The sequence below is a fragment of the Mollisia scopiformis genome (genome assembly GCF_001500285.1).
Source record: "Mollisia scopiformis unplaced genomic scaffold LY89scaffold_13, whole genome shotgun sequence".
Lineage (NCBI taxonomy): Eukaryota > Fungi > Ascomycota > Leotiomycetes > Helotiales > Mollisiaceae > Mollisia > Mollisia scopiformis.
In genome coordinates, this window is record NW_017263593.1 from 1215597 (window position 1) to 1240828 (window position 25232).

Consider the following 25232-nt stretch of genomic DNA (forward strand, 5'->3'; position numbering starts at 1 on the left):
GCTCAGCGTTGCGGTCGTTGTGTGGATGGGAGCGTGGGTGATAAGGCAGAGGGACGGCACGGAAGCAGAGGGAACGATGGCGTATGGAGAGAAATGTGCTTCGGGGAGGAGGAGGCTGCAGCTGTCAAACAACGGCAGTGAAAGGGAACGCATACCGTACGAAATACTCCATGGTTAAATACTTCATAGCTGGTAACGAGATATGTAGGGGTATATTATGATTTGCATATGCACGAACGGATGTTCCTATCCAGCGTCTCTTTGCAGATAATTACTCGTCCCGTCCCTCGTTGCTTCCTTCATCTCGTTTCTTCAAGTCCTGCATATGCAGTCTTGACGTGGTTTCCAACGTGCATGTTACATGCTATCTTCCATCTGCCTACTCCTGACCTTTTGCCAGCTATCTCTCTCCTGCTTTCCTCCGTCCTTTTCTAGGCCCATTCCTCGTTCCACCCATTCTCTGCTTCCCATCTCACTGAGTCTACTCAGCGCTCTAGCGAACGCAAATCTCTCCTCGTCACCACTAAATATAGAGCTATTCTTCAGTGCTTTCATATTCATCCCCAAATCGTCCATTAGATTTCGCATCGTGTCATCTAAATCATCCCCTTCAGACTGCCCCTTCTTATCCGCTTGATCCTTCTTCACACTCTCCTTCAATTCGTCTTTCGACAGAAAGAGTTGCGTAAGAGGCACAGCAGTAGTGAGGACTAGTTTCGCTCTCGATTCATAGACAGCGTCTATGAAGGTGATGAATCTTCGTGCCAGGTCCCGTTCCCGATGTGTCATTCCCGGCACATTCGTAACAATGAAGGCGTCGTAACTCCGCATCAGCTCGATATAGTCAGCAGCACTTGTCGGCCGCCCGATCAGTTCGTCGAATGTGAACATTGCTGCTCTGCCACTGACTTTGGGCACATGGATCTCACGCCCCCATACCCGCTGTGTTTCCGCTCGTGGTTTGTCTTGTTCTGGGTCACCTAAGAACCGGAACCACTTCTCAGCATGCGACGAGGCATGCTTGTCTAGAGGAGCGTGGTATACGCCAGAAGGAGGTCGAGGTATCTTTCGATAATCGGTCGGAGAATCGAGATTTATGACATGTAATCGGTTCTTGAGGAGGTTAATGCAGGGTACGAACGATTCTCGTTGAATACCGTTCTTATACAGGTCGTCTGGATGTCGATTCGAGGTAGTGACAAGAACAACACCATGGGACATTAGTGCTTCAAGGAGGCTGGGGAGTTTTAGCTTTCATGATTTGGAGGAAAGCTAGGAGATTTACCGTCTCAAAATCATGGCATCTGCCACGTCTGTGCACTGGAATTCATCGAAGCAGAGAACATTGCCCTTTTCTGCAATGTCTGCTGCTACGAATGGTACACCGTCAATGTCGTTTCCGTGTTCCATTTTCATCTTGTGTAACCGCTTGTGTACATCCTGCATGAAATTGTGAAAGTGGATTCTCGTTTTCGAAGTGACGCTGCTGGGAAGCGTTTCGTAAAACATATCCATCAACATAGTCTTCCCACTACCAACGTCTCCGTATAGATACAAGCCTCGCGGCAGATTCTCTGGAATGTCTTTTAACTTTTTCTCTTTTTTGGGGCTTGAGAAGAGCCGTCCAAACACGGATTTCGGTTCCGGTTTGAGTGATTCTATGGTGGGGTGGATCGTTGGAGGGGCATGGTAGGTTTTCAGTTCGTCGTGAAGATGTTGTAGACTCTGTATGATGCCTGAAAGCTCATCAGCCTCTGCCAGTGCTATTCTTTAAGCCTGCTGACCTCTTTGGTGCTCGTCGTCTCTTAACCGCCCTTGTTCTACCCGTGCGTCATATTCTTGTAATGGACCACGATCGTCTGGATTAGCTAGTGATAATTAGCCCTATGCTCTCTTGAGGCACTAATTATTCGTACCATTCCGAACGGTTGCCAGCGTCCTCCGTTGTCCTGCAATGAATGGGGCAGGAAATGCTGAACGATGTTTTCGAGTCGCATTGGCAGTCGAGCCCAATTGGCGGATACCTCTAGAGGTATTTGAAGACCTAGTAGATATGGAAACCTGTCGGCACTGTACACTGAATCTTCTACAAATCGTACTGGAGCTGTTCAATTCGAAAGGCCGCCGCAATGAGCGGTATGTTAACGATCGAAGCTTCATGTTATCCAAAAGAAAACAAAATGAACCCAAGAAAATCTTTCTATCGGTGCATGTTGTCTAGAAAGAGGTCTAAATCTCGCAATGCAATAGACAATTCATGAGGAAAACGTCCTCGATGTCGAATGGCAAATTCAGCATCAGGATCTGATGTTGTGATGAAATAGCGGAATTGATTGCGGACCGTTGCCGACGAAATCTCGGGATCACCCGGCTCGGTCATTCATAAGTAAGAAATGCCCGAGAGTGATTGTCTTTCACGACGATAATGCTTTTGAAAGAATTGTTGATGTCGTCGACTTTTGCTTCGATTTATGGAACGAGGAATCATACCTCGAAATGCTTATTGTCTTGTCTGGTTGATTGACTGGCTCCTATTGTCGGGAAATCGCATCAGGACATTTACCCAAGAAGCATTTTTACAAAAGTCTGGACATATGATAATCAGATAATTTTTGTCTCACGCATATTGCTATTTCCTTGGACAATATACAAGATACATTGTGGCAACGAGGAGCTGGATACATCAAGTTTTGATGAAAGCTTTGACTTCACAAATCCAGACGTCCAAATTCATGTCACGGGTAGGAGTCATGAAGACTGTGTTTTTGTGCATTTTCTACTTGTACTTCATGCTCTCCAAGTCCTTTTTTTTTAGCATTACAAACTTCAAGCATCTACAATTCATAGTTGCCAGACTTTGTTGTTCTAAGCATGTTTGACCTTTTGTGGAATATAATAAGCCGACGTCCTCTTACAAAAGCAAAGCAATGTGATTTAATTATTTCTTCAAGACTCTTCAGAACATTTAATCTTTTACTTACAACACCTAAGCTTTTAATACAGATACTCCCATGATCTTCACTCGTGCTTCGCATTAATGCGGCACCTCGGGCAATATCTGCATACCCGCTTCCTTGGAAAAGAAGCAATTCCAAAATCCAGCCGCTCGGGCGCCGACTCCACCAAGGCTACCAATCCAACCAACAAAGCAAAAGTATACAAGGTTGCAGCTTCGGGGAAATTGACGATCACTTCCTGTTAGCGTTAGAGTCTAGCAAAAGAGGGTCATGTGAACACGACGACAGACAACACATCTTATAAGAGGCGCAGATATTAGATTCGTCAACATGATTACATTCCATACACATTACTTCCTACAAGCCTCTTTCTTACAGTTGGTGGATCCTTTGGCTATCAACCAAGCAAATACCCACGACCTAGAGTCTGGTCCTCTCTAGAGCGGCAGTGAGATCCTGCACCCCGCTTTCTAATCCATCGCCCTGAGTCGGGTTGGAGATCTTGGATCTGATCTTCACGGTTGGTAAGCTGAAGGGTGTGTAAGGCTTCCCGCTTGCTTGGCATACTTCCTCCAGTATCTTTTCTTCTGCGATAAAGGATTGCCGGAAGTAGTACCAGATCTTGAGTAGCCTCTCTGGGTCGTCTTTCGGTTCTGCGAACTGGATGACTTGTTTCTGGGGGGTTTCGGTGTTGTCTTCTTCACTGGCGTTGGAGCCGAGGACGAGGATAACTTCTTGGAGGTTCTTGAAGCTTCGTAGTAAGGTGGCTTTGTTGTATCCTTCCCATGGCCTTTTGACTTCCAGTGCCACGACATCTAGTGCTATGCTTCGTACTTGGTCCAACTGTTGGTTGGGATCAGATACGATACTTCTGAAGTCTCGTAATGTTTCGTCGTAACCCATCTCTCCATATCGTGGTAGGTATAAGGTGTCGAAGTATGGGTTGAAGTGGATATTCGCCGGGGAGGTAGAGGTGCCGAAATTAAGTGCGTAAACTCGTAGTGCTTCTTCTCGAGCTTCATGGGATACTGCAAGGAGAGCTGGTGTTGGAGTTGTAGTTTGGAAGGTTGATGTATTAGAGTTGTATGTGAGGGATAGGACCCGTGGGAAACAAGCAGAAGCCCAGACTTTGCAGCGCAACTCAGATGGAAGTGTTGAGAAGGGGGCGAATGCTTTTGCTGTCTTTGAGAAAGGCATTGTTGTGAATGTGTAGAGGTACAGTCTTTGTTGTATGGAGAAAGAAGGGAAACTGCTTAATATGTACTTGTTGTTTTGTTTTGTGAGCCTTGTCAAGGTGGGATTTGGGCCCCTATGCAAGCCAAGTGTTGAGAGTTGACTCGTCTGAAATCTATTATGCTTTCAAGCCTCGGTATGTCTGAGGCGAGAAAAAGAATCATTCAAAGAAGAGAAGCAAAGTTGGATATGACTCTGGAGTTATGGGAACAAATAAGCTCCTTCAAAATCTGGGGGCGCGAACGAGGGGCGATCGAAGTGGTGTGATAGGAGCGCCTCTTTTCAAGGGTAGCAGTGCACGAGGCTGAGGGATGCCTTCCCTGCATGAAGCATATGCAAGTATCTTCAAGTTCAACAATCGAAAATGCGTTTTCGAGAAGTCTCGAAGAAACTTTGAAAAAGCAGACTTGAACGAAAGAAATGAGGGATTTATGCTTCTATCACCATTCACCTTTTGATGAAGACCTTGAGCGGCCTTCACGATTCTCAAGAATGGGATTCCTAGACCACGTCGCTGCCAAGGATCAACGCGATAATAAGAAACATCGAAAATACCAAATCTGATGAAAAGGATCCAATTTATCCGCCTGGATTCCATTCCAGATCTGGGAGTGGAGAGGATATCCTTGAGAGAACCTCAGCTCAGAGCGTGGCAATCCTGGCGTTCAGAAGGCTCAGCACCGCTTGCAGTCATAATGGCCTGATTTTGAGAATAAACGGTCGTCTCAATTAAGCGTGAAGAATTGTATTGGAGCAGCTTGATTACGCCTGCCGTGTCTCTTCAAGGATATGCAGAGACAGACCAACACAGACGCGCTCGTGAAATTGAGGGCTAGTATGTGAAAAGGGGGGATCCTGGTTGTTGGTTGTTGTGAGTGAGGATGAGTTGTTCTTCGAAGACGATAAGGGGGCTTGATACCGATACGGAGGCGCCTACTATTCAGTGCACACCGCCTTCAGGGTCTCCAAAATTGGACCGGTATTCCTTGTCCGAATAATCGTCTACCTCCGTAGAACATAGATATTGTCTCTGGACTTGAGGATTAAACTCTCGTTGAAGCATCTCCAAGCTTCCTGACATTTATCTTGGTCCTTGGACTGTCAAAAGCGGAGAAGTCTTGTCTCCGTGTTGTCTCGTGCCTAGTGGCAGAATAAACTTCCATCTCGTACTCGAAACTGTTTCCTCATCCTCTGGGCAAGCCCCACCACTCTCCTTGAATCATCCTAGCCATGGTATCACCAGCTTCTATGCCATCGGCGTTGACCTTTGAACTGATAGCTCGCTGCTCAGTAAGCCTCAACATCTGTTTGACCGCATAATTCTTACGCATCCAGACCACCAAAGCTCGTGCCGCACTTCTCGAACTGCCTCGCGGACCGGTCCAGCTACCACTGTTCATGCCAGTTGCGACGCAGGCTTCACTGAAGGGATTGACGCCGCAACAATTGGAAGAGACAGGTTGCAGATTATGTCTGAATAACACATATCACCTGGGACTCAAGCCTGGGCAAGAAGTGTTGGAGAAAGTCGGTGGCGCGCATAAGCTGCAGGGATGGAATCACAATATCTTGACAGATAGCGGAGGGTATGCTGTCTACTTTCTCGGATCTGGAAACGTTCACTAATCTTCATGGAAATAGCTTTCAGATGGTCAGTCTATTGAAACTTGCGAATATTACGGAAGAGGGCGTGCGATTCCTTAGTCCACACGATGGAACACCGATGCTCCTTACTCCCGAACACTCTATTGCTCTGCAGAATGCAATAGGAAGTGATATAATCATGCAACTCGACGACGTCCTAGTAACAACCTCGCCGGACACGAAACGAATGCGGGAAGCTATGGAACGAAGTGTTCGATGGCTGGACCGGTGCATAGCTGCACATGCGAATCCGACAAGGCAGAACCTCTTCTGCATTATACAAGGTGGTCTTGATCTCGAGATGAGAAAGCAATGCTGCGAAGAAATGGTGGCCCGAGATACACCTGGAATCGCGATTGGTGGGTTAAGTGGTGGTGAGGCAAAGGCAGACTACTGCCGTGTGGTGAACACATGTACAAGCCTGCTGCCAGAACTGAAACCAAGATATGTGATGGGTATCGGATATCCAGAAGACCTCGTGGTTAGCGTTGCTCTAGGTGCCGATATGTTTGACTGTGTATGGCCTACCAGAACAGCAAGATTCGGAAATGCCATCACAAAATATGGCATGCTGAATCTACGGCATGCTAGCTACGCGAATGACTTTGGACCTGTTGAGGAAGGTTGCGGCTGCATATGCTGTCGTACAGGTGAGGGAAGTCTCGGAGTCACAAGGGCATTTGTACATCACGTTGCAGCAAAGGAAACAGTTGGAGCTCATTTGCTTACAATACACAACGTGTGGTATCAATTGGCTCTTATGAGAAGTGTTCGACAAGCTATCATGGAGGATAGATTTCCTACTTTCTTGAAGCAGTTCTTCTTTGATAAACATGGAGGAGACAAATCGAAATACCCTGACTGGGCAGTAGAGGCATTACTGACTGTGGGAGTAGATTTGATGGAGGACTGAGGAAAGTGAGCAGAGAATAAGTAGAAAATTAGACTTAGATACCCCCGGAAATGATGTTATGATCTGAAATGGCTCCGGATTTAGCTGGCAAATGTAAGTATTTGATCAGTCACTGAAGAATGTACATTTTCATTTCAAATGAGTGATACTTTAATCCGAAAGCATTCGATCACAAAAATTCAAGACGATGTCTCGAACACTTTTCAGTGTTTAGATACGTGATATCGTGCCACATAAGGCTGAACATACAGGGGGTTGAGTTGCAGCTGCAGCGCGCGCACGCGTAGATTTATGGTCTCCAATAAACTTACCATCATCAACGTCATTTGCTGGCTGCATCGTGAACATTGCAAGATAATCAAATTTCTCTTCATCGATAACAACAGTGAGGGTTGGGCTCATTGGAGCTCGAAGTCACGATGTCCCAACACATTTCGGACAATAATATGTCCAGAGAAACTGCACCATTGCCGTCGTCAATAAACAACTACGATTCAACCTTCGCGCAGTCACTGAAACGACTTTCAATCTCTGCAGCTTCTGCTACTGCTTTGCCATCATCGCCTCAATCACCCCACCCAGGACGGACATTGGGACGACAAGATAGCTCCAGTGCTTCGCCAAATGGACGATTACCACCACGAAGTCCCCTCCATCGTTCTCCCAGCTCCATGAGCCAACGATCGCGTTCGTCAACTCCAACACTACTTCGGAAAGCCTCATTGAATTCTTTGCATGGTGTTGGAGGAGTTACACCTTCAAGAACAACGCCGTCTCGACGCTCATCTTCAGCGCAATTCGCAAACGCTTCCGCAATGGTTGGCAAGTCACCCCTATCAGAGATCGAAGATCCAATGCCTGCCCCTCCGCGACATACTGCGGAATCGATCGCGAGTAACCACTTCAGGACTGAGTTGGATATCCACGAGAAAGAAGACGAAGCTAGGAGCGCAGACACGGTGGTGATTCTACATGATTCTTGTTATGGGCACCGTTATTCCAGACCACGAACATCGAAGGCTTCCTTAAGCACCATAGTCGAGAGACCCGAGCGAATTCATGCAAGTATCCTTGGTCTGTCAGTGGCCTATGTACGACTCGGAGAGCGGCATGCTGAGGGGCAATATCCCCTGCACCCAGATAAGGATGCCTCCTCGATTCCTACTATACCCTTCCGAATTTGCAAGACTACACGGCGACTGGCGCTGGGATCACAAGCTGTGACGAACGTACATGGAATGAAGTGGATGGAGGAGCTGAAGATTATGTGCGACAATGCTGAATCTAGGCTGGCTATGAATGGGAAAGAACTGGTACGCCCAGATATGGTTCGCAGTCCAGACCAAGAAGTTGCAAAGCTACATGAAGGAGACTTGTATCTTTGTGCGGAGTCCTTGGACGCTATGGAGGGAGCATTAGGGGCTGTTTGTGATGGTGTGGATGCTGTATTCCAAGGCGCTGCAAGCGGAAAAGGACCACATAGGACTTTCGTTGCGATCAGACCACCAGGACATCATTGCTCAGCAAGCTATCCATCTGGCTTTTGTTGGCTAAACAATGTTCATGTTGGAATATCTCATGCCGCTCTCACTCATGGCTTGACCCATGCTGCCATTATCGATTTCGATCTTCACCACGGCGATGGATCGCAAGCTATTGCATGGGATGCGAACAAACGAGCTATCGGTGCCGCCAAGAATGCTGCCCAATGGAAGAAGACATCAATTGGCTATTTCAGTCTTCACGATATCAACTCATATCCATGCGAGATGGGTGATGAAGAGAAGGTGAAGAACGCTAGCCTTTGCATTGAGAATGCACATGGCCAAAGCATTTGGAACGTTCATTTGCAACCGTGGAAGAGTGAAATAGAATTCTGGCAGCTGTACGAGACCAAATACTCTATCCTTTTAGAGAAGACGAGAAACTATTTGAGAGCTCAGACAGACCGCTTAAGAATGATTCCCAATGGACCAAAACCAAAGGGAGCTATTTTCCTGTCGGCTGGATTCGATGCTAGTGAATGGGAAAGCTCTGGAATGCAAAGACACAAAGTCAATGTACCAACTGAGTTCTACGCTCGCCTGACACGAGATGTGGTCAAGCTTGCAGCAGAAGAAGGCAATGCTTGTGACGGTAGAATCATCAGCGTTCTTGAAGGCGGATATAGTGATCGCGCTCTATGCACTGGTGTACTAAGCCATCTGAGCGGCATGTCGGCTGGTGACCCAATCATTATCAAGAAAGAACTTAGCCCGAATGGACTTGGCTACGAGATGGGCCAAAAGATCAACACCTTCGAAGGTGTCTTTGCAAAAGAGGACGTCACTGTTGGAACGCAGACTTATGATAAATTGTGGTGGTCGGTTCCACGCCTTGAGCAGCTTGATGCTTTGATTCGTCCTACACCTATGGTGGAACCAAAGAAGCCTAGAGATGCAACTGCTCCGACGTATTCATCGCCGACTCAGTCGTTTATTGCAAAGGTCACATCTCCGGAAGCTCGTAGGACTGTCTCCAGAATGGGGATATCCAATGGATCGCCAAAACCAGTTTCACGAGCTCCGTCGCCGCCACCACCTGAAGTGGATTGGACTGTTGCTGCTCATGAATTGAGTAAGTTGTTGATTCCAATTGATAGACAGACTATGAGCTGCAGGCCAGAGGACCTTTCAGCTGAAGCTACACGGGTCAGACGTGACCGACAATCTATTCTCACGCCGCCTACATCCGCTGCTCCAGAACCCACAGAAGGTTCAGGTAGAATGGCTTTGAGAACAAGAAAGCCTAGGGCCTTAGCTGAGACTATTGAGGAAGATGAGAAGCCAGCTACTAAGGCTAATCGTCGAAAAACTGTTGCTGGTGCCGCAGTCATAGCTGCTGAAAAGGTGTGTTCGATTTCTGATGGAGAAGTCATTGATGCTAATCTGTCTCAGGCCGTATCAAGAAGCACAACTCCAATGCCAGAGCCGAGCTATGCTAAGGGAACTACGCAGTCCAATCGTCGGCTGAGTCTTTCCTCCAATGCAGGTTCCGTCACATCAGAGGTGCCTCGACAAAATGGACACAGAGCTTCTTCTGGATCTGGGCCAGTGGGAGCCTCAAGACCTGGGACTGCACAAAGTACACGACCTGATACATCCATGAGCAGCAGAGGTGGTTCTATTCCTCCTATTGCTATGAAGAAAACTCGGGCCCCAGCTGTAGCACGTGGTGAAGCCCCAAAGACTTCTCGAGTTCGAAAGAAGTCACCATTGAATGAGACCAATGCTGTTCCTGGTCCGTCGGGCTCTGTCCAACCAACTTCAAGATCTAGTAGTGTTGTGCTACCCACTACAGAGATCCCGGACTCTCAGGGTTCGGATATGGATAGTCTGACGTCCGGCATGAAGAAGGTCAAGATCAGTTTGACTACGAAGGCCCAGAGAGAAGCAAAGCAAGCTGCTAAACCAGCACCTGTAAAATCGACCGCTGGAAAAGCTGTCAAGCCCCGTCCGGCTGAGGGAAAGGTAACGGATCAACCACCAATCCTGCCAGGGATGAAGCCAGTACCAGTATCAGAAGCTGTGCCTTCGTCCGCCAATGGCACGACTACTGAGCAGCCAGTCGAGCAAGTACTTGCACCAACGCCTTCTACACCTCAACCTTCATTACCAGCCGTCGCTCCAGCACTCCAAGCATCCGAGGTTCCACTTCCATCGAGCTCCCCAGCCGCACCTCAATATTCTCCCATCACTCCCGCCCCTGAATTCATTGCTCCAATATATTCCGCTCCTCCATCCGACAACTTCATTCCCTACCAACCTGAAGGACCAACGCCCAATCCTGTAACCCAGCAACAGCATCTTCACTGGCTCCCACCAAATACAAATACTCCTTCGCCTGTGAAGAGAGGTGATCTGCCTGTTTTTACGAGCACGAGCGCTATTCCATTCGGTTTGAACCCTCGAACAAATGGAGAGATTAAGAAGGACGCTACCGAGGATGGCAAGGGAAAGGGAAAGGAGGAAGAGAAAGAGGTTGATATTTGGGCTGTGCCCGAAACGCCGGAAGCAAAGAGACCTCTTGGCAATTACTGATCAACTTCGAAGTGACACTTTCCTTACTGTATGATAAGACGGATGGGCTGGGTTGCTGTAAAGCTGTGTACGAATATTTTGGGATTACTGTTTTGGTTTCCTTGGTGTAAAAGTGTGTACGTACTGTACGTGTAATGGGCGATGTGTTAGTATGTCTTTTATGATACCCTTTAGTCAATTAAAGTTACTTTTGTAATTTTGGTCTCTGGTTCATGATTGATTTGAGAAATAAGTGATAGGTAGAAATTGATCTGACATTACTGAAAGTCACAGTGACGAAAAAGACAGCATATGATGAGCTTCCCTGTTCCGACAACTGATTGGGCTATTATGCGCAGAAGAAGCAAGCAAACTGAACCAAAAAGCTTGAATCTTAGCGCGATTTTAAACAGAATGTTGTGGTCTTTCCGGAACAATGTAAGATCTTACTCCTCTGAAACACTAAAACTCACACTCTCGCTGGCAGATCTCTGACGACACTCAGACACACCAGGACCACTTCTTTACCCGTTCTCTGTCCTTGAAAAGCGGTACTGAAGTCGAACACCTCTTAGGCATGAACTCACAACCTGGTGTCGAAATCTGAAAGTTCCGTACGGCGACCTCGCTTAATTCAGGGGCTTCTAGTCCAGCGATAAGACCTGCTCCACAGACATCGAGGATATTTGGGTAGTAGGAACATGAAAAGAACGATGGAAATATGAGCACCGAATCCGAAAAGGTTTGTGATGGGTTTTTTCATATATATAGAGTTATGTCCCTCGAGTGTAGAGCGTTAATAGAGGAGATAATCGTCAGGATTCGTCACCATCACTAGAGCGAAAGAGATCTAGCGGCTGATCCACCGTCAACCGAAACTTGATTTGATAAACCATAAACCTACGATGTCCGTCGCATCAAGCTCGTACACAATTATATTTCCCATTTTCCATACAGAGCAAGTTTGCCGTTCATGATGGCTAAGCCTCTGCTCTCCTCCACTTTCTTTTCCTTTCCAAAATTGCTGTTATGGAGTCTGCCGCTGCTGTTCATTCTTATCTATACCTATCTGAGTGCTGGGCTGAACCTCAAACTCAGTACATTCGTTTCCCTGATCTCATCAACAGAAAAGGCTGTCGCGAATGCTACGGCGCCCATGAGACACGATTCATCATTCTCTCCAGATTTCATTCTGCGTGTTACTGAGCAAGCTTTCACTCAATCGTGCATTACGAAGAATGAAGTCATCGTTATTAATGGGTCGACACCAGGGCCTGAATTGCGGCTGACTGAGGGGAATGTTTATTGGATAAGAGTGTTTAATGATATGGACAATAATAATTTGACAATGGTGCTCGGGTCCCCCCGCTTCTCTTCCCCACCTTCCTCCCCTTGATTAGAACTATTTGATTAACTGATTGCTTGAACAGCACTGGCATGGATTAAGCATGGCAGCTTCTCCATTTTCCGACGGCACTCCTGGTGAGTTGATTTCGCTGTTTTCTTTTGGCACTACTCGTATATCTGACCGTAACAGGAGCATCGCAATGGCCTATTCCTCCGAACCACTTCTTTGACTACGAGCTAGACATTGGAATAGGAACAGCAGGGACTTACTTCTATCATTCCCACATAGGATTTCAAGCCGTTACTGCAGCAGGACCACTTATTGTCGAAGATGCTGGGAAGCCGCCCTATCAATATGACGACGAGAGGATTATCGCATTGTCAGATATCTTCGAGAAGTCGGACAACGAAATCGAAGCCGGTCTAGTTGGGAATCCATTTCAGTGGAGTGGCGAGACGGCCAATGTTCTTGTCAACGGGCAAGGGCAACTTCATGAGAGTACTGAGTCTCCTGGCTGCGACCTCGCCACAATCAGCGTTGAACCAGAAAAGACTTATCGCTTTAGATTTATTGGGGGCACAGCTTTGTCTTTCGTGACTCTCGGTTTCGAAGATCACGGGGATATGATTCTGATCGAGGCGGATGGCAACTACGTTAAGCCAGTCAACATTTCCTACCTCCAGATTGGAAGTGGCCAGAGATTTAGTGTTCTCTTTAAGACGAAACGACGAAGCGACTTGACAAAATCCCAGTTTTTCATGCAGATAGAGACTCGAGATCGTCCATCACTCACTCGCTCCTACGCAATCTTGGACTACAAACTCACCAGCTCGAAAAGAGTGCCACGCCCAATTGAACCTCGCCTCTCCCTACCCCAACAACCACCTCTTACACTTCCAACAAACACCTTTGGATGGCTCGATTACAAACTCCTTTCTCTGTTCCCCAATCCAGACTTTCCTCTAACCTCAGAAGTCACCCGCCGAATAACTATTCGGACCCACCAAATCATCGGCAACGGCTCCATAATGTGGGCCCAAGACGACAGTCCCTGGATCGAGTCCTTCCCTAAAGAGCCGTACCTTGTCTCCCTCTACAAGAAGGACAGCTTAGAATTCCCGTCTTTGGACCGCGCAAACTTGAATCATGGTATTGATCCCATCACCCGGGTGTTTCCCGCTGCCCTGGGCGAAGTCATCGAGATCATAATCCAAAACACTGGATCGGATGTTGGGAGCGTGGATGTACATCCTTTTCACGCACATGGAGCGCATTATTATGATCTGGGCTCGGGGAATGGGACGTATGATCCGGTTGCTAATGAGGACAAGATTAAGGGGTTGAGTTTGGCGCGGAGAGATACAACGATGTTGTATAAGTATGCGGAGAAAACTACGCCGGGGATTGATATGGGGTGGAGGGCTTGGAGATTGAGGGTCACGGAACCAGGGGTGTGGATGATTCACTGTCATATCTTGCAGCATATGGTTATGGGTGAGTGCATCCATGTTGGCTGTGTGCCTGTTCGATACAGATCTCACTGACGTTTCGACAGGTATGCAAACTGTGTGGGTTATGGGTAAAGACTCGGAGATCATTAAAGTACCTATGGAGCATATCCAAGGGTATTTAGAGTATAGTGGAAGTGTGAATGGGAACAGCACACATGATCCGCACGTTGTACATTTTGCTGGGACTACTGATTAGACTTCGCGCCATAGATATCTTGGGTTACTTCAATCTGTCTCAATTCTTCGTTGCTTCTAATCCTTCAAAGCAGGTGCCTCAGATGTCCATTGCTTTTTGAGTTACTTGTTCTCTGCATAGCGCCCCGCATATCCTCATTTTGAGACACGACAAAGTTCGCTTCTCACAGGTACATTATTCTTTCTGCCTGGCTCTGGGAAGCCTTCCAACTTGACTCCCTTTCTGAACAACACGCAATGAGTCGAGCCTCCAAAGTGGAACTATTCTCATTAGCACATTGCGTCAGCTCTCAGGACTTCGGCTCACCATTCCCAGCTCATCTCCCTTTTTGACATGCTGCCCTTCTTTCACCACAATATCAACAGTACTAACTTCCACCATGCCAATTGGAATGACACACATCAATCCAATTGCCGAATTATCAGCCTCAATGAAGATTAGTCCCCTCGCAGCCATAGCGCTCAAGTATTCCTGTCCCACATTCTCGCCTCCCGATTTCTTATCGTCACTTGCTTCGAAGCTTGTAAAGGGTGGCTCGGAAAAGTAGGTTCCGTCAACGACATATTGCTTGACGATCTTGCCGCTCACAGGGGCGTGCCATCGATGATAGCTAAGAGCAGACAGGAATGCTTGGTAGATTGTGCCGCCGACGAATTGATCGGCTAATTCATCGTGAGCTAGCATGTTGCGCACGGAGTATGGTTGACCCTTGATCCAGAATTTCTCATGGGCTTTAACATCGTGTGCCACTTTATACGGCTTGGATTCGCATACATTTGCGATGACATTGTCGTCGTCAGGAGAAGCGATAGGTCGAATTCCTTCCTTGAAATGCCGAGTAAAGAAGTTATCCCAGGAATTGAAGCCACGATATTTGTCGTTGGAATCGCAAATGAACATATCCTCAAATGTATGAGATGTGCCTGCTGCTGAATTGGCTGCAGTCTGCAAGTCCTTGAGTCCGCTGTCACCAAACCAGCCGCTGGAACTATTATCAAGAACTTTGGCTGACTCGGGAGTTTGGAGGAATTCACCCCAAACATGGAGGACTTTCTTCAACATGGAATTGACTTTCGGGTCTTGAAAGACGGCGAAACCAGAAGGGGTCGCCATGGGCCAGTCGAAGATGGCAAAGAAGGGTAGGCCGACGACTCCAGCTCCAAACTCCCGGTCACTCCAGGAAGGAGGCGTAGTGAGAAGATGATTCATGACTTGAAGCATGTGGTGATAGTCACGGATCTGACGTTCACCTGCTGGGTCCTTGGCATACTGCTTTTTATGAGGTATCTGCTCGAACATGGAATTCAATAGCATGAAAAGTCTTGTGTCTTTTTCGATCATTTCCTTGAATTCTTCGAGAACCGGGTGCAAAGCCTTTGGATTCTTGTCTACATGTTTGACAGTATCTTGAAGCCATTGTTTGTGAATTCTGTGGTCTTGAGGTAGCCACTCTCCGGTCCTGAGATTTGTTAGTTGTGGAGGTGAGGGGGAGATTGCTCGACGAGCCTTTGGACTTTATGTTCATCGGGTATGTGAGACATATTTCGGTGCTGTTTATCTGTCTTGGCAGCCAAGAATCAAGGGAGTATTCTATTTTCTAAGCTGATCCCAAATTCGTTTCCAAGTTTCTAAAGCATGACGTATGAGGTCTAGGCCTTTTCACGTGATGTGTCTCGTTTCGATGCAGCTCCAATACAATTTCGACTATGAAACCATTTTCTGGGTTTATTCCTTGATAAAGCGATGGACCAGAAGTTCGATTCTCTTGTCTCGTTGATGGTTGATGCCTGTTAGCCCCTTTGGCAATGGCTTTCCAGAGGGTATCCCCCGACCGCCACGGGGAGGCCGGCGTCGTAGGACGGGATAAAAATATTTTGTAAGTGTGCTCAAATCAGGCCGCTCCTGGATCTTTGTTAACAGCTTGTGAAATAAGAAATGAGGGCTGGACAAAGCTGACTATTAGGGATTAAGAATAATTAGCTTCTCTCCAACAGCCAAGTCTACTACAAAACAATCAATTAGGTTCGGCCCTATATGTAGAAGTCAAGCGGACAGGATAACTTACAAAACTAATCTTCTTCATAAAGATATTCCGCATCTGGTGGGATATAGGAAGGCTCGCCAGCCCCACTATCCACTTCTTCTTCTTCCTCCTCTTCACCATGCCACGACCAATCATCATCCTCCTCTCCCTCCTCTTCCTCCTCTTCCTCTTCCTCTTCCTCTTCCTCTTCCTCTTCTTCCTCTTCTTCCTCTTCTTCCCGAGGGCGGACCACCCGGAGCCGGTGCTGCTGCTCTGGTTGCAGCTGCAGGCGCCGCACAAAACGGGTTGCAGCGCGGCGGGCACGCGCCGTAGGAGCGGCGGCGACGAGCCGACGGGCAGCAGCGATCTCCAATCGGCGGCTTCGGCGAGGCATTTTATCGTCGTCGTCGTCGCCGTTGTTGTTGTTTTTGTTGTTGTTGTTGTTGTTATGTTTTCTTGAAAGGGAAACCGGACTTTCAGATGGCAGAGTTCCTTGCCCATGGTCGTACTTGCACTTGCTCATGGTATGGAGGAGAAGGACCATCTGGACCTGGGCAACTGCCACCTTACATGCCCAGCTTGCGGCATGGGTGAAAAGCCCGTCAAGAGCGACCGGAAAACACATGAAAGCAGGAATGAATTATTTTTGATAAGAAACGTCTTCGCCACTTGGCTGGCGGCATTCTTAATGCAACCCAGAAAGTCTGACTGGAGAAACTGGCTTCTCATCTGGAGCAAGTTTTTGCTCCAGTTTGGGTTACTCGTTCTGGCACCGGGAACAGACGGTAGCCGCGAAAGTAAGTAGTCGCAGCCCAGATTATAAATAACTATAGGGGATCTTTGGATGGGGTGATTCTCCGTAAAAGTAATGTGTTTCCGGGAAACGCCATTGGAAATCGACGATTTCTGACGATATCTCAGTTCCCGTTGCGCTGCGTCGCATGGCGTTGTCGTACGTGGGTTGTCAGGCAGGTCAACAAAGATGGTACGCCATTGCCTATTTTAGCCGTAGCGCGTATTCCCGCCGACCGGCTTGAAGTTACATACTGTACTAATAATAAGCTTTCTCGTGGCAAGAGCTGCAAGGCTCTCGATGCGTTCCTTAGGGCTAGTTTTGGGCAATAACTCGTGGTACATTCCTGGACCCAGGCCGCGCATTCTGAGTAGGTTGTTTTGGGTAATGGACCCAAAAAATCGTAGTGGAATGTAATACAGCCGATTGCATAACTAGTGACACCACGGCAAAAATCAACCGAATTTTTTTTGGTGAATCGTGAAGAATCTCAGAATGCCACCTCTTTATTGCGCAACCACAATGCTTTAAACATTAAATCTAAATTAGTAGTTTTGTAAATAAACTTTATTTGAGTTAATTTCTTTACTTTTTAAATAGGTGCAAGTTTAATTGTTGTCACAGCGCCAGTTGTGCCGATTGTGACGGTTGCAGCTCAACCGCCCTGGTTAGGCCGGGAATGGTGGCGTTCCCGAGCTCAGAGCCTAATAGAGCCTAGCTCCTCACATGACATCCCCTTACCCTAGCATATATGTACATAGATCTCTCCCTCTCTCATTCTCTTTCTCTTCCTTAGCTTTAGATCCTAATTGAATAGCCCGACGAAGCGTCGCCACCTCACATCTTCGTCCCAATGCTGTCACAATATTTTTGAATTGCTTTCCTAGGCGTGTAGGGTTAAGAGCTTTAGATAATGTGACAGCACTGGGACGAAGGTGTGAGGTGGCGACGCTTCGTCGGGCTATTCAATTAGGATCTAAAGCTAAGGAAGAGAAAGAGAATGAGAGAGGGAGAGATCTATGTACATATATGCTAGGGTAAGGGGATGTCATGTGAGGAGCTAGGCTCTATTAGGCTCTGAGCTCGGGAACGCCACCATTCCCGGCCTAACCAGGGCGGTTGAGCTGCAACCGTCACAATCGGCACAACTGGCGCGGTGACAAAAGGGGTAGTTATTTTAAGGATTTGGACGTTTTTGTGACGGGACACGGAACGGCATGTAGGGCAGAAGCGGTCTTCACTTAGAATACTAAGGTGAAGAGCCCAAAAAGGGGCTCTCAGAGCTATATATACAGGAATAAGGTCACGTGACGTGGAAACAGCCGCAGAGCCTCAGGACAGAGATCAGCGCTGTCACAGTTTTAAAAAAAAAGTTCCCTTTTTTTATTTTGCCGTAGTGTCACGAGTTATGCAATCGGCTGTAAGGTTAGCTCATGGCGCAGAAAAAAAATGTTTGAACGGCCAAGAAAACTTTAAGCGCAATATGTGATTTCTTTCCTAAACCTCACTATTTCTATTTAAACGTTTGGAATTCTTTCTCACCAAGAACCCGACACTGTTGTAAATCACCTTCAAATGCTCGTGGTAAGCTAGGGCATAGCGTACCATAAGTCAACATATTAGGGTGGAAGGTTACATTATGACTCCCTACTAAAGTAGTCATGATATCATGCACCGATCCTAATCTACGCATCGATAGTATTATATATAGCAGGGGTTCATCACCTCATAATGAATCAAGGAAATTCTCCAGTATCCCAGTATCTTGCAACAGACACGCTGATCCTTGCTTTACTGGTTTTGATCTTTAAGTTCAACTTCCCCTCAAAGTCTCCCTGAAATCCTTCTGAAGGTTTTTTCACGATGGGGCGCTGGGGGAGTTTGCCGGCTGAGATTCGCTCGATGATCCTCGAAATGGTAGCAGAGGATTACCGGTTCAAATCCGAACAGTACGCCCTCGCCGGCTATGCCAGCGTCTGCCGGGAGTGGCAACCCGTCTTCGAACCGAGGAACTTTCAGCGACTTGTTCTCGACCAAGAGCGCATATCTGACCTTGAACAAGTTATGAGTACCAAACAAAGACGAGATTACCTCGAGCACCTGTTCCTTCGTGTCAGGCTTAACGATTACGATTGCACAGTCTGCAAATCAAAAGAAGACTACGGAACAATCAGGAAGTAAGTATGACATTGCCTGGTCCTTGATTTGGTTTATTATTGCACTATTCATTTGCTCGCACAATCCTGCTATCGCTAACTTTAATAGTAATAACGATATCTTTAGCACAGCTATCTGGAATTTGTTAGTTATCCTATCGAAGTGGACTGGATTCGCCGGGAGTCGTCGCCAACAAGGGCTGACATTGGAACTTGGCGCCTTTTCCCCGAGCGACTCTAAGCATGCATTTAGGGACTTTCATCTCGAGCACAACTATCCGTACCAAGAAAAAAAGGACTTGGAGACACATTGGGAAGGGTACAAGCTACGGGCTGACAAACTTGGACTTGACAGCTTGAATGACCCATATCATTGGTGGGCTAACGGCCGTCGGGACGATGTAAGCTTGGAATCGAAACAGAGAATAATGGGAACATTGACTATCAACCCTAACCTTCCTCAATTCTCCGCGTTCTTCCAGGCGTTCCCAAAGGTCGAGATTATAACAGGCCTACTTATCCGTCGACAGTTCTATCGGAAAATCGCGGCCAATTCCCTCGGCAAGCTCCTCCGTGAGACCTTCACAAACCTTCGGTGGTTCCGTCACGAAGCATGGCATGATGTTGATCCACAGCAGCAGTCAAGCTTTGAGAAAGGTACGTCGAAGTCGCATTTTTTGCCAGATGTTGTCGTAAGAAGACAAATGCATGTCGGCAGCACTTCGACTAACTTACTATTACAGACTACAAACGTCTAATTTCATGGCACCTGCCGAATACTCTCCGGGAACTATACATATTCGAGGACTTCAACAAACTTCTCCACCCGGAACGATCCACCAAGCGTGCAAATCCTTCTTTAGGCAGAGCCCTCTCAAAATCTAGCCGTTACCTCGAGAATTTGTCTGCGGCCTTCCTTGTAGATGCTAAAGATTTCTTCCCAAACCTCTGGCCGGCCAACGAACAAAATTCGAACGTAATTCCCTGGGAGAATCTTCGAAAGCTGGCTCTAACATCACGTTTGCTGCATCCAAAGATAGGGCGTGGAAAGATCAACAAGCTGCTAATAGCTGCAGCCCGGGCGGCTGCTTTCATGCCCAAACTTGAGGTTATGGAGATATGGAATGGTGGCGAAGGGCATGCTTGTCTCTTCCGATACAACAACAATGCTGGAGAACCTAAGATTATTTGGGCATGCAATTGGGGCAGTCACGTACAGTTGGATCAGAACGTGATCCACTGTTGGGCAAATTTGCCGAGGCATGGGCAACATCCTCATGGCAATCTTACAACTGTGGTTCATCGGCTACGAAGGGGGCGTAAGCAGGTGAAGACTTACGCCGCTACGATTCTTCATCTGAAACTGCGCAGTAGCGTCTTGGATCTCATTTCTGATTATCAGGTATTCTGGGAGGAATATAATCACTCAAAAGGTTAGTGTAAGTGTTGGACTTCTGGTTGGTGCTCAGATAAAAGCACTTACGTTCCTTCTTACACCCAAATTACATATAACTTTCTAGTGTATGGCTTGCCACCCATTGCCACCCATAGCGTCGGATACCTACCTCACCGATCGTCGGGTATGGGCTCTTGCCAAAATCATCTGTAGAGTCGTTTTAGTAGTATATATAGTGAGGCTTTCTCCCTATGAGATCCTCAATCAAGTCTCATTCACTCCATTGAATTCGCACCTGCAAACAATCAAACAGTAAGAATCCAGAGCCGAATACGTTAGCAATTTTCGTTCTGAGGTTACAAGCATCCAGCTGTCTCGGCATGTTTGGTGATTAATCAGACATGAAACACCCAATCTTTGATTTGCTGCAAGGTCGATTGTGCGATTGTGTTCTCCGGAGTTGTTCGTTGACCGATCATGTCTTGAACTAAGCGAGACTCCTGGAGATGACTTAGTCTAGGAGCTTGAAGAAGGGAGGAGAGATCCTACAATTGGTGTGATACATGCTGTAAATGTGGATGACTCTAAGAGACCAAAATCAATCGAAAAGAACAAAACGTGTATCCCTGTATCTGTCGAGGCAGATGTGCTGTCTCCAGAATACAAGCCCAGTTTATACTTGCAGAGTGCGGTACCAGGAAACACTGTCGACGCAGCATTGTCTTTCATCCCCTCTACAAGCTTTCTGAGTACATCGCTAGACGAAGGTATCAAAGTACATAACCGACAATCGTCAAGTTCAGACTTGATCATTGATGCAAGGGTGGAATGGAACTCTCATTCGGCTAACTCTGTAGGAAGTCGATCCAAGGTATGATCAGAGAAGATTTTAGTACACGAGGGGGATAAATTATCGTAGACAGAATCGTCCATTCTACTCTGCTAAACAAAAACGCTGGAATACTCTTCATGAGAAGAAAATCATATCCGGAGATTCGGCGCTTGCCATGTAGGTGATAAGAGGAGGGAGATATGTAGCAGCTTGTCTTCTGATGATTACCTATAAGTCAGCAGTGGCGAATGCTTGCACATGGTTAGTCAGAGGAAACCTGAGGACTCCCGTTGCAAAAGTATCAATAAATCGTATTCATCATGCATCCAAACCCGTATACTCCTGTCCCATTAATCTACACAGACATCTTCATTGCAATCCCCTTGTGTGGTTCGTACCCCTTAACCACAAAATCCTCGACTTTCCACCCATCAATACTCCCGCCTTTCTCCCTTGCAATCTCCAGCTGGGGAAATGATCTAGGTTCTCTGGTCAACTGGACCTTGAGAGCATCTACATGATCGATGTAGACATGTGCATCTCCCATAGTATGCGTGAAAGTCCCAGGTATCAAGTTGCAAACATGTGCCAACATATGCGTCAACAAAGCATAGCTTGCAATATTGAAAGGAACACCAAGTCCCATGTCGCAACTGCGCTGATAGAGCTGACAATCAAGTCTTCCTTGCCCCTTCTCTCCATTTTCTAGCTTCGGGTATGAGACATAGAATTGGGCGAACATATGGCATGGAGGTAGAGCCATAAGTTTCAGGTCCTTTGGATTCCATGCGCTGAGAATGATTCGTCGATCATAAGGATTATGCTTTAGCTTGTGAATAACTTCTGCAAGTTGGTCCACGCCTTTCCCTGTATAATCCGTTTGCGCATCGACATACTCCGCTCCAAAATGTCGCCATTGGAAACCATAGACAGGTCCCAAGTCACCGACAGCTCGGTGGGAGAGTCCAACTGAATCTAGGTATTCTCGCGATCCATTGCCATCCCAAATCTTAATACCAGCTTCTGCAAGTGGCAGGGAAGATGTAGAGCCCGAGACGAACCAGAGAAGTTCTGCGATTACAGCTCGCAGGAAGACGCGTTTTGTCGTGAGGAGGGGCAGGATCGGGGTGCCGTCCGAAGAGGAAAGGGAGAATTTGAGAGGCTTTGGAGCGAACAAAGAGTATGTGCCAGTGCCGGTTCTGTAGGAACTGTCAGTGCATGGTTTGGAAGCCCCTTCTTCGCGGAAGATACCTGTCTGGTCTATGTTCTCCAGTCTCGAGGATCTCGCGAATGAGGTCGAGGTATTGGTATTCTTCGTGTCTAAGAGTTCCATTTTGTGCAACTTTGGCTTCAGCCTTCAATGACACGTCAGGCGCAGGTTCTGTTTCCATAATTGAGGGTGCCATGGTTGTTTTGTTGGATTGTACCAAATGTTGAGGAACAATTGTACCAGACGCGTAGAGTGATTTTTGAAGACGCGATGAGCAGGGATGCCATACCTTTTTCCATATATGGACTAGCGCGTGGGGATCGGGACAACTTCAACCTCTTTCTTTTCGCTGACCAAGCCAAGGTATGAATCATCAACTTTAGTGCACCAGGTGGATATATTTCTCATAGGTCTATTGCACAATAAGAGAAGTTTCTCGGCATAGCGTCGTTATCACTTTGCAGCTGCTGGTCCGGGTTTTTTCGCAGCCCCTCATCGCGCATTGAATGCGAGCGGGCCAATTTCATACCGGGAGCAACAATACAATAGGATTCCGACATGTTTACTCTTCAACATTCGTGGTATAAGTATTCGAGTCAATCCCACAAGTGTCTTCTCTTCATAAAACCCAAAAAGTTTGGATTATTCGTCTCATCCTCTAATTTCTTCAAGTCTCCCTTATAAAGTCTTGTCTTGTCATTCAACCCCTACTCCAACTTACACCAACTTCAGCAATGGTTCAAAAGACAGTTCTAATCACTGGGTCAAGTGAAGGTGGTATCGGAGATGCTCTAGCTAAAGAGTTTCACAAGAAAGGTCTTCGAGTCTTCGCAACTGCTCGAAACCTCACCAAAGTCCAGCACCTGAAAAACATGGGTCTAGAAGTCCTCAAGCTAGATGTCGTCGATGATGCCTCAATCAAAGAAGCTGTGGAAGAAGTGAAGACAAGGACAGGTGGGAAACTAGACTTCTTGGTTAATAACTCCGGTAGAGGTAAGCGACATTTCGAGTGAACCTGATACTGTTCTAATTTGAGCACAGGATACAGTCTTCCATTGCTTGACACCACTAGGGAAGGGGCTAGAGATCTATTCGATCTCAACGTCTTCGCTCTGATTGCAGTGACCCAAGCATTCGCACCACTTCTCATCGCATCCAAGGGCACAATCATCAACATCGGTTCAATTGCTGGTGTATCACCTATGCCGTGGCAAGGATACTACAATGCCACCAAAGCAGCTGTTGCAGCTCTCTCCAATAATCTTCGGATTGAGTTGTCTCCTTTTGGAGTCAAGGTTATCAATGTCATTACGGGAGGGGTCAAAACCAAGTTCTTCGACAACTTGCCAACTCAACATCTACCATCAAACTCCATCTATGCACCAGCAAGTGAAGAAATTGAATTCGTACTGAACGGCTCATTTGTCAAGTCTGCTATGGATGTTGATCGTTATGCTAAGTCGGTTGTTGCAAATGCTTTGAAGTCAAAACCCAAAGTGCACCATTGGGAGGGAAGTGATGCATGGACTATTTGGGCTGTGAGTGCTTTTGGTTGGTCAACAATTTGGGTAAGTCGCTTGAATTGCAGGGTCTGCTCTATTGCTGATTTGTATAGGACTTGATACTTGGAAATCTTGTCAAGATTCCTCTTGTCACAAAGAAGATCCAGGCTGCAGAGAAGTCAAAGTGATGAGATGTTAACAAGAGCGGATTCCTTTTGTCAAATTATTTCCCGACTTTTGATTTAATCTGGGCATTATAATGTACAAATTGAGCTAGTATATTTCATTGCAATTCATTCAGGTTTCTACATCAATCTGCTACCAAGGAACTTCCCTCATCCCACCCTCCTCAAATTCCCAAAATGCCCCTTTCTTCCACATCCCCCTCTCACTGACGACCAGCTGAACAACCACCTCCGCACCATCAAGTGGATCCTTCGCTCCCTTAAACCCGTTAAAAGCAGTCTTACAATGCCCTGGATTAATCGTAAAGTACTCCACCTTCCCACCCTCATTCACATCCTCCGCTCTCTGCAACTCGACCGTCAAAGCATTCAATGCACTCTTACTAACACCATAACTCACTACTGCCGTAGGAGGCAACTTTCCAGTCGCGCTCCTGGTGATACTTGCCCGGCCTGAACTGACGTTAATTACTCGAGGCGATTGGGATTTTCGCAGCAGAGGGAGGAAAGTGGTGATTGTTGCTAGGATGGAGGATACGTTTGCGTTGAATGTTGTTGCGAAGTTTTCTCGGATATCGTGTAACGAGTCAGACTTTGGGCGTTGGGCTATGCCTGCGTTGTTTACCAGCACTACACTTTGTAAGTCTTGAGTCTCCTTTATGTAGTGAGAGAGTGGTACCGTCCAATCGTCCGTATTTCGACTCAACATATTTTGCAGCATTGATGATTGTCTCATCGTTGATGATATCTAGCTCGATGACATCGAGATTTGCTTTCACTCCCAGATTTTGCAGTTCTTTGACGGCTTCTTGTCCGGATGTGGGAGAGCGACAGGCAAGGATGTAGGTGTTTTGAGGTGAGCGGAGACTGAGAGCTTGAACGATGGAGAAACCTATTCCGCGATTGCTGCCTGTTGTGAGGATGATCTTTGAGGACATTTTGAGAATTTAAATCAGAAGAAAATAAAAGATTTATATGATCTTAGTGAGAAGGCGAATGGTAATGAATTGAAATCGGAAAGGTTGGTGGATTTCCTACTATTTATACTTCTTGAAAAGCTTGATAGAACATACATTCTTGCAGATACGTACGTTTTTTGACGGCCTCACAATTGTAGTCCTGATGATCATGTTTAATGATCACGGCTTAGATCGGCCCCGTGATGGAGTTTAGAGTACATAAAACCGAATATCGTGATCTCACGTAAAACGATTCGCATCTAGAAGCCTCACCGAAGCTAGTAACAAAGTTGCAGAATGACAAGGTAGATCTTAG

General features: G+C 46.8%; 11 protein-coding genes across 11 annotated transcripts; 5 read left to right on the plus strand and 6 right to left on the minus strand.

Moving 5' to 3' along the window:
• Window positions 1–357: 357 nt before the first annotated feature.
• Window positions 358–2160, minus strand: LY89DRAFT_586463 (uncharacterized protein; the record flags this gene model as incomplete). Its single annotated transcript, XM_018209368.1, has 4 exons — window positions 358–1237; window positions 1286–1736; window positions 1785–1868; window positions 1917–2160. The coding sequence occupies 4 exons, from the start codon at window positions 2158–2160 to the stop codon at window positions 358–360; spliced, it is 1659 nt and encodes a 552-aa protein (XP_018070927.1).
• A 1295-nt stretch (window positions 2161–3455) lies between these two features.
• On the minus strand, window positions 3456–4127 carry LY89DRAFT_544453 (uncharacterized protein; the record flags this gene model as incomplete). Its single annotated transcript, XM_018208219.1, has 1 exon — window positions 3456–4127. A coding segment is annotated over one exon (672 nt), but the record flags the coding sequence as incomplete, so codon positions are not given.
• A 1086-nt stretch (window positions 4128–5213) lies between these two features.
• Window positions 5214–6859, plus strand: LY89DRAFT_685500 (Queuine tRNA-ribosyltransferase). The gene is made up of 3 exons (XM_018215100.1): window positions 5214–5480; window positions 5526–5776; window positions 5832–6859. Exons 1-3 carry the CDS (start codon window positions 5421–5423, stop codon window positions 6745–6747), a joined length of 1227 nt encoding a protein of 408 aa, XP_018070929.1. The 5' UTR covers window positions 5214–5420; the 3' UTR covers window positions 6748–6859.
• Window positions 6860–7053: 194 nt separating this feature from the next.
• Window positions 7054–11001, plus strand: LY89DRAFT_719267 (Arginase/deacetylase). The gene is made up of 2 exons (XM_018218483.1): window positions 7054–9635; window positions 9684–11001. Exons 1-2 carry the CDS (start codon window positions 7167–7169, stop codon window positions 10824–10826), a joined length of 3612 nt encoding a protein of 1203 aa, XP_018070930.1. The 5' UTR covers window positions 7054–7166; the 3' UTR covers window positions 10827–11001.
• A 960-nt stretch (window positions 11002–11961) lies between these two features.
• LY89DRAFT_586669 (putative laccase) lies at window positions 11962–13860 on the plus strand (the record flags this gene model as incomplete). Its single annotated transcript, XM_018209381.1, has 4 exons — window positions 11962–12156; window positions 12236–12287; window positions 12343–13647; window positions 13709–13860. 4 exons carry the CDS (start codon window positions 11962–11964, stop codon window positions 13858–13860), a joined length of 1704 nt encoding a protein of 567 aa, XP_018070931.1.
• A 134-nt stretch (window positions 13861–13994) lies between these two features.
• On the minus strand, window positions 13995–15401 carry LY89DRAFT_697693 (uncharacterized protein; the record flags this gene model as incomplete). The annotated part of the gene is made up of 3 exons (XM_018216925.1): window positions 13995–14120; window positions 14167–15309; window positions 15375–15401. The coding sequence occupies 3 exons, from the start codon at window positions 15399–15401 to the stop codon at window positions 13995–13997; spliced, it is 1296 nt and encodes a 431-aa protein (XP_018070932.1).
• A 205-nt stretch (window positions 15402–15606) lies between these two features.
• LY89DRAFT_87440 (uncharacterized protein) lies at window positions 15607–16658 on the minus strand. The gene is made up of 3 exons (XM_018223475.1): window positions 15926–16658; window positions 15818–15863; window positions 15607–15762 (listed from the first exon to the last, which is right to left on the minus strand). Exon 1 carries the CDS (start codon window positions 16506–16508, stop codon window positions 15930–15932), a length of 579 nt encoding a protein of 192 aa, XP_018070933.1. The 5' UTR covers window positions 16509–16658; the 3' UTR covers window positions 15607–15762; window positions 15818–15863; window positions 15926–15929.
• Window positions 16659–18187: 1529 nt separating this feature from the next.
• On the plus strand, window positions 18188–20469 carry LY89DRAFT_685504 (uncharacterized protein). The gene is made up of 3 exons (XM_018215101.1): window positions 18188–18853; window positions 18942–19489; window positions 19576–20469. The coding sequence occupies exons 1-3, from the start codon at window positions 18540–18542 to the stop codon at window positions 20268–20270; spliced, it is 1557 nt and encodes a 518-aa protein (XP_018070934.1). The 5' UTR covers window positions 18188–18539; the 3' UTR covers window positions 20271–20469.
• An 875-nt stretch (window positions 20470–21344) lies between these two features.
• Window positions 21345–22510, minus strand: LY89DRAFT_719271 (thymidylate synthase). Its single transcript, XM_018218484.1, has 2 exons — window positions 22312–22510; window positions 21345–22259 (listed from the first exon to the last, which is right to left on the minus strand). The coding sequence occupies exons 1-2, from the start codon at window positions 22464–22466 to the stop codon at window positions 21416–21418; spliced, it is 999 nt and encodes a 332-aa protein (XP_018070935.1). The 5' UTR covers window positions 22467–22510; the 3' UTR covers window positions 21345–21415.
• Window positions 22511–22660: 150 nt separating this feature from the next.
• Window positions 22661–24074, plus strand: LY89DRAFT_685505 (NAD(P)-binding protein). The gene is made up of 2 exons (XM_018215102.1): window positions 22661–23263; window positions 23312–24074. Exons 1-2 carry the CDS (start codon window positions 23005–23007, stop codon window positions 23890–23892), a joined length of 840 nt encoding a protein of 279 aa, XP_018070936.1. The 5' UTR covers window positions 22661–23004; the 3' UTR covers window positions 23893–24074.
• A 16-nt stretch (window positions 24075–24090) lies between these two features.
• On the minus strand, window positions 24091–25079 carry LY89DRAFT_707762 (NAD(P)-binding protein; the record flags this gene model as incomplete). Its single annotated transcript, XM_018217636.1, has 2 exons — window positions 24637–25079; window positions 24091–24587 (listed from the first exon to the last, which is right to left on the minus strand). The coding sequence occupies exons 1-2, from the start codon at window positions 24893–24895 to the stop codon at window positions 24091–24093; spliced, it is 756 nt and encodes a 251-aa protein (XP_018070937.1). The 5' UTR covers window positions 24896–25079.
• Window positions 25080–25232: the final 153 nt, after the last annotated feature.

What these genes read in the sequence shown, in the direction of transcription:
- LY89DRAFT_685500 (XM_018215100.1), top strand. Translation starts at nt 5,421, where the DNA reads ATGGTATCACCAGCTTCTATGCCATCGGCGTTGACCTTTGAACTGATA. An exon ending in AACTGATAGCTCGCTGCTCA is followed by an intron (nt 5,481 to 5,525) that starts GTAAGCCTCAAC and finishes TTACGCATCCAG; the next exon opens with ACCACCAAAGCTCGTGCCGC. An exon ending in ATCTTGACAGATAGCGGAGG is followed by an intron (nt 5,777 to 5,831) that starts GTATGCTGTCTA and finishes TCATGGAAATAG; the next exon opens with CTTTCAGATGGTCAGTCTAT.
- LY89DRAFT_719267 (XM_018218483.1), top strand. Translation starts at nt 7,167, where the DNA reads ATGTCCCAACACATTTCGGACAATAATATGTCCAGAGAAACTGCACCA. An exon ending in CAGTCATAGCTGCTGAAAAG is followed by an intron (nt 9,636 to 9,683) that starts GTGTGTTCGATT and finishes AATCTGTCTCAG; the next exon opens with GCCGTATCAAGAAGCACAAC.
- LY89DRAFT_87440 (XM_018223475.1), bottom strand. Translation starts at nt 16,508, where the DNA reads ATGTGTTTTCCGGTCGCTCTTGACGGGCTTTTCACCCATGCCGCAAGC.
- LY89DRAFT_685504 (XM_018215101.1), top strand. Translation starts at nt 18,540, where the DNA reads ATGGGGCGCTGGGGGAGTTTGCCGGCTGAGATTCGCTCGATGATCCTC. An exon ending in GACTACGGAACAATCAGGAA is followed by an intron (nt 18,854 to 18,941) that starts GTAAGTATGACA and finishes TAACTTTAATAG; the next exon opens with TAATAACGATATCTTTAGCA. An exon ending in GCAGTCAAGCTTTGAGAAAG is followed by an intron (nt 19,490 to 19,575) that starts GTACGTCGAAGT and finishes TTACTATTACAG; the next exon opens with ACTACAAACGTCTAATTTCA.
- LY89DRAFT_719271 (XM_018218484.1), bottom strand. Translation starts at nt 22,466, where the DNA reads ATGGCACCCTCAATTATGGAAACAGAACCTGCGCCTGACGTGTCATTG. An exon ending in GGAGAACATAGACCAGACAG is followed by an intron (nt 22,260 to 22,311) that starts GTATCTTCCGCG and finishes CAGTTCCTACAG; the next exon opens with AACCGGCACTGGCACATACT.
- LY89DRAFT_685505 (XM_018215102.1), top strand. Translation starts at nt 23,005, where the DNA reads ATGGTTCAAAAGACAGTTCTAATCACTGGGTCAAGTGAAGGTGGTATC. An exon ending in GGTTAATAACTCCGGTAGAG is followed by an intron (nt 23,264 to 23,311) that starts GTAAGCGACATT and finishes ATTTGAGCACAG; the next exon opens with GATACAGTCTTCCATTGCTT.